The sequence below is a fragment of the Candidozyma haemuli genome, assembly GCF_002926055.2.
Source record: "Candidozyma haemuli strain B11899 chromosome Unknown F_2014730914, whole genome shotgun sequence".
Taxonomy (NCBI): Eukaryota; Fungi; Ascomycota; class Pichiomycetes; order Serinales; family Metschnikowiaceae; genus Candidozyma; species Candidozyma haemuli.
In genome coordinates this window covers 422,475-435,232 of record NW_020289912.1, presented here as the reverse complement: position 1 = coordinate 435,232, position 12,758 = coordinate 422,475, and the positions used below count along the sequence as shown (strand labels likewise).

The 12,758-nt window shown below is 44.4% G+C and overlaps 6 protein-coding genes across 6 annotated transcripts; 3 read left to right on the top strand and 3 right to left on the bottom strand. All coding sequences in view use genetic code 12, as the record gives it.

Moving 5' to 3' along the window:
- Positions 1–136: 136 nt before the first annotated feature.
- On the top strand, positions 137–1,336 carry CXQ85_003881 (uncharacterized protein; the record flags this gene model as incomplete). Its single annotated transcript, XM_025487515.1, has 1 exon — positions 137–1,336. One exon carries the CDS (start codon positions 137–139, stop codon positions 1,334–1,336), a length of 1,200 nt encoding a protein of 399 aa, XP_025344531.1.
- A 206-nt stretch (positions 1,337–1,542) lies between these two features.
- MSH3 (mismatch repair protein) lies at positions 1,543–4,471 on the top strand (the record flags this gene model as incomplete). Its single annotated transcript, XM_025487514.1, has 2 exons — positions 1,543–4,407; positions 4,451–4,471. 2 exons carry the CDS (start codon positions 1,543–1,545, stop codon positions 4,469–4,471), a joined length of 2,886 nt encoding a protein of 961 aa, XP_025344530.1.
- A 67-nt stretch (positions 4,472–4,538) lies between these two features.
- On the bottom strand, positions 4,539–5,990 carry CXQ85_003879 (uncharacterized protein; the record flags this gene model as incomplete). Its single annotated transcript, XM_025487513.1, has 1 exon — positions 4,539–5,990. The coding sequence occupies one exon, from the start codon at positions 5,988–5,990 to the stop codon at positions 4,539–4,541; it is 1,452 nt and encodes a 483-aa protein (XP_025344529.1).
- Positions 5,991–7,204: 1,214 nt separating this feature from the next.
- On the bottom strand, positions 7,205–7,633 carry CXQ85_003878 (uncharacterized protein; the record flags this gene model as incomplete). The annotated part of the gene is made up of 1 exon (XM_025487512.1): positions 7,205–7,633. One exon carries the CDS (start codon positions 7,631–7,633, stop codon positions 7,205–7,207), a length of 429 nt encoding a protein of 142 aa, XP_025344528.1.
- A 1,406-nt stretch (positions 7,634–9,039) lies between these two features.
- On the bottom strand, positions 9,040–9,516 carry CXQ85_003877 (uncharacterized protein; the record flags this gene model as incomplete). Its single annotated transcript, XM_025487511.1, has 1 exon — positions 9,040–9,516. One exon carries the CDS (start codon positions 9,514–9,516, stop codon positions 9,040–9,042), a length of 477 nt encoding a protein of 158 aa, XP_025344527.1.
- Positions 9,517–10,962: 1,446 nt separating this feature from the next.
- On the top strand, positions 10,963–12,489 carry CXQ85_003876 (uncharacterized protein; the record flags this gene model as incomplete). The annotated part of the gene is made up of 1 exon (XM_025487510.1): positions 10,963–12,489. One exon carries the CDS (start codon positions 10,963–10,965, stop codon positions 12,487–12,489), a length of 1,527 nt encoding a protein of 508 aa, XP_025344526.1.
- Between the last annotated feature and the right edge of the window lie 269 nt (positions 12,490–12,758).

Here is a 12,758-nt window from a genome sequence, read left to right as displayed (position 1 = left end):
TTTTCCCCCACCTTGTCCAAATGGCTGCAAAAACCAGTATATGTGCGAACGGCCAATTCCATAACCTGCCAATTGATCCAACCCATACTCCATTGAAAAACCCCAAAATCCATAAATAGCATCCAATTCCTTCCCAATGATCGAAACTCACCCTCACGTCAGCCCCATCCCGCTATTCACTGACGAAAGTCTCCCAGAAGCTGCTCGTTTCTTTTTACTAGCTCTTCAGCATAAGGCTACCTCTGAAATGGACCATTCGAGGGCAATTGACTACTGGAATCTTCTTCCAAAGAAAAAACAGGATCAGATTAATGAAGTGGCGTTTAGAAAGACCCAGAAAGTGCTTGCTCAAACGTCGATTCGGTTTCAGCAGACTTACTTTCGGTTTCGGTACCACAGACATCCAGTGCCTCGAAGTGTCTATAAGGGGTACTTTTGTATTGAAACAACGCCCAAAATGTGCTTGAATCTGGTGTTGGAGGTGATTAAGGAGTTTAGTAAGGATACGGAAGATATTTTAGTTAAACAGACGGTGCTGAAGTTGGAGAAACTGAACCTTGACCTGCTGTCTATGATATCGTTGAAGCTGACGTCTGTGTGTTATTTGACAGCGTATAAAGAAGCCAAACCGTTTTTTGATAACGTCATGTACGTGACAATGAAGGAATCATTTTTGGTTCGGATTCTAGCTGAGCCCGTGCCTGTGTTGTTCTACCTTAGAACAGTCAACCAGCCTAAAACTGTCATTGAACAGTTCTTGACCAGGCACGACGAGTACGACTACGAAGTGTGTGGCCCCAATAAGTACTTTGTGCTTGTTTTGTTTAGATCGAACCAAAGGCCCAAACCGTTTTGCACGAAGAAATCAACCTTGTGCTACTTGACGCCAAGCTTGGCTAGAAGAAAGGAGGCTACAGTGAAGGTTAAAGCAGAGCCTGACCCTCTGACAACCGAAGCAGAGGCGGAAGGGGAAGCAGGAACCGAAACAGATACTACCGTTCCTGATTTGGATGTACCTGGTCTTGATTTACCTAGTCCCGAGGTAATGGCTCTGGAGGCGGCAAGGTTGATTTTAGAGGATGAAAACGATAGCGCAGGAATGCAAGCTGTCCTGACTTTCAGGGAAGTCGCCCAGGCGTTATCGCTGCTTCCAAGAAGCTCTCGTTCTATGAATCTTATTAGAAGCGCCTTCAATGCTCTCCGTGGCGGTCCTCGGATGCCTGAAACTCTATATTCTCGTGCCAACCCAGAGATCGAAGCTATGCCTTGCCCAATTTCCAACCGTTCTTTTAAGCACTGCAAAACCCAGTTCATGAAGTTCAAGATGAAGAAATAAGCGTGCTGGAAGAGCCAATTGGTATGGGTTTCCGTTAAGAAGCTGCTGGCAAATTAAAAATTAATGCAAAATATTGAATTTACCGTTTATCATCCTATCAAGTCAAAGAACACATACCTAGTTCTACTGGTGTGCTCCATAAGTACTGTATGTCGCGAGAATATCAACATCGCCAAAGTGGTAGGCGAATTTGCAACACTCGATCTATGGCGAAAACACCCGTTTCGGCGAAGAAACAGCGTTCAATCAGCGCGTTTTTCACTCCTCGGCTGTCCGCAAAACCCGAAGTTCCGCCTCCAGTTGAAAAAAGCCCTTCAGATGAACCGTCAGCTACGAGAAAGAGGCTCTCTGAGTTCCAACATGCCTCGAACGGTGATCTGACGAAACCTCCAAGTCCCAAAAGAGCCAAACCGACGAGCAAAGCTTCTTCTAAGGCTACCGAAAAGGCACCAGCTCTGAAAGCTAGCAAAACCAAGCTCACACCGTTGGAGAAGCAGTTTGTAGAGCTCAAGCTGGCAAATCCAGATAAGGTGTTGGCGATCCAGGTGGGCTACAAGTTCAAATTCTTTGGAAATGACGCTGTAATTGCCCTGCAGCTTCTTAATATCATGCTTATACGAGGAAACCTCGAATTGGATGAAAGAACCCATGATAGATTCGCATACTGTTCGGTTCCAGATAACAGGCTACATATTCACTTGCAAAGGCTATTGAACCATGGAATGAAGGTTGGCGTGGTTAAGCAAACAGAAACTGCTGCTATCAAGTCGGCTGAATCAAAGCTGGGCCTTTTTGAACGTAAGATCACTGGCGTTTACACGAAAGCTACATACATGGGAGACGAGATGCTTACTGGTGATCCAAGCATCAACAGGTCAAACCAGGTGGACGAGTCTGCCGATGGAAACAGCTATATAATGGCTGTAAACGATGCTGACCCTAAAAATACGGCCATTGTGGCTGTCCAGCCAGTCACTGGAGATATCATCTATGATGTGTTTGCGGATAACAGTGCCAAAGACGAACTTGAGACGCGTCTTGCTTACCTTATGCCCTCTGAGGTGCTTATAATAAGTGCAGCTTCGTCTGTGAGCCATGATGCATCGAAGCTTATTAAGCTTAGGAACCCAGCAGCGTCCGTCCAGTTCAGAGCACAGAAGAAACAGCTGCAAGTGCAAGCTGACTTGGAATCATTTTTTTCGTCAATAGATACTGACGGGAAAGTTTCACATTTAACGGAGTTCTACCAGCTTAATTACCATGCTGCTGTCTGTTCTTGTATCAATGAACTTGTAAACTACCTTGCAGAGTTCCAGCTAAGCAATATCTTCACGATTCCCTCGAACATGTCGTCATTCACAGATTCCCGCAAGTATATGCTTTTACCTGCCAACACGCTACGAGCCTTGGATATATTCGAAATTGAGGATAACCCTTCAGCACGGAAAGGCACTTTACTATGGCTATTGAATCATACAAAGACTAAGAACGGCTCTAGACTTCTCCAGAAATGGATCTCCAGGCCCCTTGTTATTAAGTCAGAGATTGAAGAACGTTTAAATGCTGTTCAGACCCTTCGAGATGGAAGGTTTGTCCATATGCTAGACGTCCTCAAAAGCACCATTCAGAAGATCGGAAAGGAAAACATAGATCTCGATCGTCTTTTGATCAAAGTTCACTATTCAGCTGAGTACATGAACGACAAGATTGCTCGTCGAGATGTGTATCTCATGCTTCGAGGGTTTAGCGATATTCTTGAAGTGTTTCAGAAGTTTGGAGAGAAAGGACTAGCCGAGTTCAAAGCAGCCAATGTTTCTCCATACCTCCAAAGTCTATTTGAGAAGATGTCTGACCTTTCAAAAGAACCTCATGTTGGGGACTTGCTTGGCCTGATCAATTCTGCTGCAGCTATGGATGTCAACAATCTTAGTGACCAAAAGATGAAGTTCTTCAACTTGAATCATGAGAAATTCGATAGCATTCTTCTGGAACAGGAGCAAATCGCCATGACTGAATCAGAACTAGACGAGGAGTTGCGGTCCATCAGAAGCTACTTAAAAAGACCACAGCTCCAGTACGTCACAAACCTTAAGGATACGCATTTGATAGAAGTCAGGAACGGTAAAAGCGTTGACGCATTGCCCTCTGACTGGCTAAAGATTAGCGGTACCAAATCTGTATCGAGGTTCAGGCCTCCTGAAGTCGCCAGGCTACACAAAGAGCTCAGTTATCACCAAGATAAGCTTCTCAGGGCGTGTGACGAGTGTTTCAATAAATTCCTCAAAGAGATTGATTCTCATTACGAGTACCTCCATAACATTGTCAGCCATGCTTCTGTGTTTGACTGTCTTTTGTCCTTGGCTTCAGTTGGAGCAGACGACCAGGAGTACACGAAACCGAAGATTGTTGACGAGCAAGTCATTGATATTAAGGAGGGTAACCATCCAATCTTGTACGCGTTGGCTCAAAACACTACTTACGTTCCAAATGATGTGGACATTTCCCATGACCAGAACAGAGTGATGATCATAACGGGTCCAAACATGGGTGGTAAATCATCCTATGTCAAACAGGTAGCTCTTTCTGTCATCATGGCGCAAATTGGAGCATTCATTCCTTGCAAGTCAGCAACTCTAGGCGTTTTTGACTCGGTCTTCATTCGTATGGGAGCATCAGATAACATTCTTCGAGGAAAGTCAACGTTTATGGTTGAAATGGCCGAGTCAGCCAACATCATCAACAGTTTCTCATCGAAATCTCTTGTTATTCTTGATGAGATTGGTCGTGGTACGGGAACAAGTGATGGTATAGCATTGGCTTATTCCATTTTACGGTACATGATTGAAAGTGACGATAAGCCATTGACGTTGTTCATCACGCATTACCCTTCATTGCATGTTTTAGAGAACGAGTTTGACAATGTTAAGAACTTCCACATGTCGTTTGTGGAAACACACAGAGGACAAGATAAAGATTGGCCAGAGGTTGTATTCTTGTACAAGTTGGTTCAAGGCGTTATTTCAAATTCATACGGTCTAAACGTCGCCAAGTTAGCAGGCATCCCGTTGGACGTTATCAAAGATGCACACGCCAGGTCTGAATCAATGAAACGAGAAGTTGAACTTCACAACTTGATGCATGCCCTTGGAAACATTGGCGGCCAGGATGCCGCACAGGCTTTGCAGACATTAGTACATCTGCTCTAAGATGACTTATTCTTATCTAGGCCCAAAAACTTCAAGACCACCTTGTTAAACTCCTCGGGATTGTCCAAATAAATATGATGACCAGCATCTTTCACGACTGTCAAAGTCGCATTTTCATCACCAAGGTCCTTAAGCTTATCGACGCAATACTTTCCTCCTTGCATGTTCATCCAGTCCTTGTCTCCATAAAGCCACAACGTGTTGAGACCAGTGTCATGAATAAGCTCCATGAAACCACGATCGCAAAGTGGAAGACGAGCAAGAATGTTATGGTTGATGAGCTTCGTGATAGCAAGTTCACCAGACCCTTGGTACTGGTTGAACACGGAGAAGGAGTATTCGTGAAGCTTGTTGATCAAGTCAATATTGATCGGAGCGTCTGAATCTTCAGAATTAGACTTGAGGTTCTTGAAGCGCTGGAATGACCAGTACGACAAGACCTTAGAATAGACGGGGCCAAACACCTGAAGTATTTGGAAAGGCGAAACGCTCCATTCCCACATAGTCTGAAGAAGCTTATTCTTGGGAAACTTGGGTTCACCCAATTTCTGCCACAAGCGTTGTAGTTCTGGATTTTCATTATCGTCAAAGTCTTGAGAAGCAAATATCTCTTCAAGAGGGTCACCACCATCGTGGAAATTACGCTGGTGGGTCTTATTATTGATCAAGCTCACGCAACTCGATTCTGTGCCCATAGGGCTCACCACAGCAAAGTTCGTAATGATGTTTTGGTGGTTATACTTCATAATGTAGCAACTTCCGAGGTAGGCGCCCATGGAATGGGCTACAAGGTCAAACTGGTCAATCTGGCGTTTTTCACGCCATTGCTCGAACTTATCGATAAACCAGTCCTCTGCGCCAAGAACCTGGGACACTTGCCTAGCCTTTGAAGCGCCTTTAGGCGTTTTAAGCAACTCAGAAGGGAACTTTGGCCTTGCCGAGTTGCCGAAACCAGGCATATCAAGCACATGGACGGTCAAGTTGCCGTAAGACTTAGCAAACGCCTCAAAGTTCTTGACAAAGTAGCCCAGTGCCGCCATGTACCCATGGATAACCACGATTTCTCTTTTTGGAAGCGAAAGATCAGATTTGTTGGTAATTTCAAACTCGTGAATGTACACCAGAGGGTCATCTAGCACGATATCTAGGAAACGGGCCGTGATCGGCTTTTCCCCGTTATCAAGCTTATCCTCGCCAGGAGGCAACATCGACACGTCCAGCGACAAAATGGCCCGGTACAAGTCATACTCCAACCGGATAAGCCGTTTTCTGGCCAAAGCAAACTTCGGGTTATCAAGCCCCAGCGAGGGTCTTTTCAAGTTGGAGGAACAGTTCCACCAGTCCCTGACAGATCTGGAAAACTCAATAGACGTAGGAACATCGGCACTTTTATTCTTATCGTTTGGATCGCCCATCGTGGCGACCGACTGGGAAACCAAGCTGGCCATAGCAAAATGAATAGAAAAAGAAGCTGTTGGAGTTATCTATTCTTATCGGCGCGCGATACCGAGGAGGAAGCGAAAGAAGGGAGGGATAACGAAGAACGGGAGGGAAAGTTTAGGAAAGGTTCGGGAAGGGTAAGGATAAGGAGGGGAAGACGGGGGATGAAAAAAGTGAAGTGGAAAAAAAAAAAGTGGGAAAGCCCGTCTCTATTTATACTTCTCAACGGTTATTGTGTCATTCTGTGGGGCTCACTCTACAGCAATGCATGATCTGTAAGAGAAGAACACGAGAGGGAGACGAAGGGGAAGGGAGTTTAAGGAAACAAAGATGGGAAAGAGAAAGCGAGGAAGGGGATTAATTATGGTCGTTTAAATTTATTAATGGTTCTTTGGAGTGATCTTTGGTGGTTTGTTACTTATCAGTGGAAGGGCATTTCGCAGCCATTTGCGATAAGCAGGTGAGACATACATATTTTTGGAAAAGTGGTGGAAGAGATGAGAATTGTGTAAAATGGATGTGCTGGATTGGTAGCTTTTTTGGATGAAATAGGAAGGTAGGTTTATTTTATGGGAAGGGTAAGAGAGTTTGGAGAGGTGGCTGGAAGGGGTGTATATGGCTTAAGTGTCCCGGTTGGAGAATGTGGATGCTTAGCCGCTGCTTTAGGATCACAAGAGTCTGAGAACGGATAAAACAGTATTTAGAGTTTTGAGATAGTGTTTTTTGGCGTTACTGGTGGAGCTCTGTTGGCCCAGAATGACCAGAACGTATCCTAGAATGGCCATGCCAGGAGGTATCTTCTGTATTAGGGTGCTTAGCCCCTTCTGGGTCTCCAGAAGCTCAAAGGTTAGTCCACTAGGCCCACTAGAAGCAGAAAAGTGGCTCACAAGACACTTCTCTTTCCTGTCAACTGAGTACCTCTCTTTTAGTAGATCTTCAGGGTCAGCAACGTCCGATGACCAACCGGAACACCTCAGAAAGCCAGCCTCCATACCCAAAACACCAGCAGCGATCTCATCATCATCACCATCCTTTCAGTCCCCCTTCGGTTAATTTTCCGGGTCCATCCGGCCATCCATCCAGCCTCCTGACATCCACCTACATCGATCCCTGATTAACATGTATTAATGGGCGTTCCAGCCCTATAGATATAACAAAGAGTGTAACAAACGTAGAAATAAAATCCTGATCCATAAAACATCCATTCCGCAACAGATCAAGTCTACCTAGGAACCTCAGAGTAAGCTGGAGGGTTCGAGCCCTTCTTTCCAGCCGAAGGAGCCTGGTGAGGCGTAGTGCTTGTAGCACCATAGTTAGGACCAGTAATAGGACCAGGCTGCTGAGTATGGGTATGGCTATGCTGGTTACCTGGACCATGGCTGTGGTGGTGCTGGTGGCCATGTCTCTGGCCTTCCAAATCTGGACCATTCTCGTACACATAGTACACTCTGGCGTCGTTATACGAGCCAGGTGGGTACTTGGCGATAATGTACCATGAGTGAATCAAACCAGGCAAGTAGCCAAGAATGCAGAGGGCAATATTGATAAGGGAGTCTGAGGTGCAAACGCCACGACGGATCCAAACGGGTAAAGGCGGGAAAAGAACGGATAAGATGACAAGAAGAATGTCGGAAAAGCACTCGCAGGCCATGATGGAGGTTGGTTTTGGTGTATTTGAGTTTTTCGAAGTTGAAGGTGGAAAAGAGGGAAATCGGCTGTATTTATAGGGGCCATCCGAGAGTGATTGGGCCTATGGGGTGTATGCAGGTCTCGTACTTAGTAGGAGACTGACCTGGTTACGATTTCTCCAAAGGTGATGTTATTAAGTAAGACGGGAGGATTGAAGCTACTTCAGAAAGGCAAGGGTTCTATTGGTGGTACTTTTGAGTGAATATCTTTCGTATGGGCTGAAGTACTAAAGGATGTGTTTTTCGCAGCCAATGGAAGTACCAAGACAGATAAGCAGAGTTGCGTGGCACAAGGTGGCAAAGTGGCAATGTGGTTGATATTATTATTTAGAGAGGGATGTCTGGAAAATGATGGGCTGGCTGGTTTTTAAGTTCTGGGGTTGTGGTTGATGAAAGGTGTAGGTATGGTGGTTTGTATTGGGAGAATGAGAGGATGCCAGAGTTGACTGTAAGTAAGTGAATTAGCTGATTCAAGAAGTTGTGGAAGCGGAAGCTTACTGAAATCCACTTTTTTAGAGTTATTGAAAATACTTCTTCTTTCGTGTTTATCTCTTTGGAAGTGGTGATCTAATATGATTGTGGCATAAATTGAAGACTATGGCTGTACTCTTGGAGAGAACCACTTCTGACAATATGAAGATTTTAAGAACCTTTTCGGTTTAAAACATTCTTTTGCTTAGAGTACTATTTAAGTAAAATAGAAAGCAGCATTCCTTCAACTTGGCTTGGTTGTACAAACCTGCTGCTGTGGCTTCTACTGATTGTCGAGTGATAATAAAGTAGGTCTCAGGGATCCATACATTCAATTAACCTCTTAATGAGAATAATTAGGATGACCATTTAGATCTGTTCACCAAATACAAATGCTTCCTAAGTGCCATCAACGCATTGCCTCAGAATAGGTCCATCTATAGTGCCATGTAGACAACATGCTAGCACACAGAAAAAGTAAATTCGGAAGATACTGAGGCCAGCACTGACTACAAACGTCACAGAAAATACAATGGACACAAAAGCATTTAACAATGTGTCAGCAAGGACTACAGGTATGGAGCCTGAATGCTCTACTCATTGAGGTTCATACTTCCATGCACTTAAAACTGAACCGATTAGATTCTATTAAACCTAAGACTGTAATGAACAAAATAAACCACCAACCACCTAATAAGCATCGTTTGGGCTGTTACAGAGTCACTGGACTAAATAGTAAGTATGAGCACGAGGCCATGTCAATGCACGGCGGTATAGACGCAACTCTTTGGCACATTTCCTGTCAATCAACCACCAATTGGTAAATAATGGATAAGGATAAAGATAGCTTCTCTATAGCTTCCCATTCTTTTTGACTACAGCATTACCTCAAATATCTCTATTGAGATGGATCTCTAATGTCGTTTATATAACTCTCAAACCTGGACCCTAATCTCAGTTTGGCACATTCGGCGAAATCGTCGAGCTTAAGTTCCTTTGGATCATATAACGTCGCCAAAGGAACAACATTGTAATCCTTAATATCTCTGATCACAACATCATACTTGCTCAAGCCGTTCGTCTGAACATACCTGTCGCTAAGTTTCCCAACCACGACATAATCGTCTCCAACGTGGACTGTAATGATATAATCGTCCTGGCTCACTCGGAAAATACACAGTTTTGTATCCAAATAGGCCACTTCGTCGTACGACGCAATTGTGTCGTCAATATAGTCAAACTTGATGAAAACCTCTCCCTTCTCGCCAAAAGTGTATATCTTTCTGTTGAAAACAGATACATTGGGGTAAACGTTGACTTCTGGAATGTGTTTCTTGTTGAAATGGACCAACCATCCGTCTTCCCAAGAACTCATGACTGTTAGACCAAATTTAATGGACCCTAGAGGTTTATATACCCAGGGAGTCGAACAAAGCCGCTGTACATACGCATTGACAGATAAGCTCGGTTCGGTTCATGTGGACTAAACAGGACGGTGTTTTTGGACTTTCTAGCAAGAAGAAGACCTCGTAAGAAGGATTCTTCGAAGGGCTCAATTCTTAGACTGGGCATGAATCGAGAGCTTTTAAGAAGAGAACTTATCTACTCCCTCTATCAGTGATTGCCCTGGAGAGCCGCACTTTTGACGAATGGTATGGCGTTTTATTGTTTATCTTATGGACTGTGGTTCGGAATTTCGGAAAATGCATGGTGTCATAATTGGGGCTTTCGTGAATCCAGGAAGCGAAGACGGTTTCCTGTCATGTTTCTCTTCGGTGGCTCTCAGTGGTGAATGGTGGACAGTTCATGGTTTGGTACTGACAGTCATCTTTGTTCTGCACTTTCATAATATAAAGATGGGTGATCTAGGTAAATGTTAGACTTTATCTCTCTCTTTATATCTCTCGTGGACCATCCCTGTAATAGAAGTCTGGTTACTGTGGTTGATGAGTGATAAGCATTCTGTCTCGACCTTCTCTGTCAATGCTGAAAGAATGCCTTACAAAAGACATTTCATTAACACTATTCGGTGCGTCACTCCAAGTCAATGCAGAGTTGGAATTCTTGGTATTCTGTCTATTCTTCTAGAGTAGGCATGGTATGGAGCAGAGCATTAGCTCTTTCAAGAACCAAGCATGAAATGTTAAACCATGCTTTGATTAGTGCCATGTTCCCAGACTACCTATTGGTTGAATTACAGGCTTCAATTAGATGTTTAATACCACTGTCTACTAAGTAGTTCTTTGACTCAATCTAACCTACCACAATCAGGAGTCTAACTTATCAACCATAAATACCCAAACAACGACATTCTTTCAAGGCCCACCCCATAAAGCATATTCATCTACAAATTGCTAAATACCCGCGAATAATTGCCTTATCGTTACCCACTATCACTTCATGGAGACTGAGAGAGTGCCAGCTTCTGCGCCACATACACCATTTTCTCGAGGCAAATTAAGCCCATTCCAACCCAATCAGCCTCTTCAACTTCCTATACTTCTTTAAAGCATTTTTCGATTATTTCCATCGATATCTGCCCACTTTAGCATTCCCCATATTCCACTCTTTTCGCAGCCATTACTTCTTCACCACATACCCCACGTATCTCCACCACCACAGAGCCAAAACTGCCCAAACTTTCAAATCAAACATATAATCACCTTATGTAATCTCTCCTCCTCTTTTATGCCATCTAAAGGTCCTCCCCGGGGAATGACGTCCAGATCTTAGGCCTACCACTTTTAGTCTGACCTGCATACACGCCACATCAACCTCCACTTATCAATACTCTCCATCCCAGACACTTCTTTTCCCCAATATGTCACTTAGCTTCTCCATTGCATACAATCAGACAACCAAGAAAGTCACTTGTCTAAGATCAAGCACGGTCAACCAGTTGGCGTCGCTTGCAGCTGCCAAATTCGGCCTTCCAGCGTCCGCAAGTGGCACTTTATTCCACAATGGCAAAAAGCTCGATGGACTTTTGCCACTCAGATTAACTAATTTGGTGAATAACGCTAAATTGGCTCTTGAGGTGTCGCTGGCACTGCGTCCAGTGACGTTGAAGGTGGTGGGATCGATTTTGGGCGAACTGAAGCAGAAGATTATTAAAACAAACACTGATAGCACTGTGCAGCAGCTACTAGACACATTTGCATCTGAAACTGGGGTTCAGTATGGGGAGAATCGGATCCAGGTGAGTCTTCTTGATGCTAAGATTGATAATGGTTCTACTGACTTTGCCACTACGCTTTTAGGGTCTATCCTAGGCTCGGCTGATAACGCTGTGGTTAGACTTACTGTGGAGAGCCAGGATGCACAGAGCAAGCGGGAGAAGCTTCAGGCCGAGCAGCAGAAGTTGAGGCAGCAGCTTGAGGAGCATAAGCGTCAGGCGAGATTGCTAGAGAAGAAATTGAAGGAGGAGTCCGGAGAGACTGAGAAGAAGGAAGAGAAGGAGGATGAACAATTGCAGGGGGAGGGAAATGAAGAGGTTGGGATTGAGGAGAAGGAGGAGCAACAGCAAGCTCAGGTTGATGAAAGTCCCGATCTGTACGTCAACGTTGACTCTAATGATATGGAAGTGGATCAGCCTGAACCTTCTGAGTCACAAGTCTCTTCGTCTACCAGTGAGTCAGCCAGTGTTTCAAAAGCACCCATTGAGCCTCCTTCTGAACCTATCCCCGAGGAATCTTTCCAGGTTAAACATTTCAAAGAAGACACTGTTTACATTCCCCAGAACCGTTCACAGCATTATGAAAACCCAGACAGCGACTACAACTTGACGGTGGCTCAGGCAGAGAAGTACTATGGCATCATCAAATCCATGCAACAAAACAAGAAGCAGCAACCTAAGGAAGCCGTTCCTCCAAAGTCCTACACCATCAGAATCCGGTTCCCTGATAGAGCGCTATTAGATCTCCAGATCGATGATTCCTCTACGAAACTCGGCCAATTGCTCAAAAAGCTCGATGGTTACGTTCACGAAAGACATATCAACACTTACAGACTCAAAAACGGTGTTCCTCCATTCGAGGAAATTGCAATTGGCTTTGATGCCAACAATAAAGAACTCAAACAGCATAAGAACTTCCAGGACGAACGTATCATGTTGATCTGGGAACCTACGGATAAAGCCGCTAAGGCTCCGTACTTGAAGCTGGATATCAACACCAGAAGCCTTGACGATATGCCTACGATTCAATTGGAGACCAACAGAGGTCAATTGAGTGACGAAACTGAGGAGAAGAGAAGACAAAGCACGCTGGACCAGTCACACAGCGGCAGCGGCAACCCTGAAAAGAAAAAGAAGAATGGATTGCCTAAATGGTTCAAGCTGGGGAAATAACACAGAAGTGAAAAATTCTTGGGATCCAATAGTCCGAAACGCCCCGTTGCACAAAACCCAATTTTAGCCCCGAATAATGGATCTCTTGTTGCCACCAGATCAAAAGGGATTGTATTGAAAACGTCAGCACGGCTAAGCCCAAGCGAGGAGAAGAGGGCTTCATTGATTTGGCATATACAAAAGTGAAAAATTGGCTTAAACTGGCCGTTCTGTTCCCAATTGAGTTTGCCTTCCAGGAGTGTTTATTCAATTTTGCAGCCAATTAATTT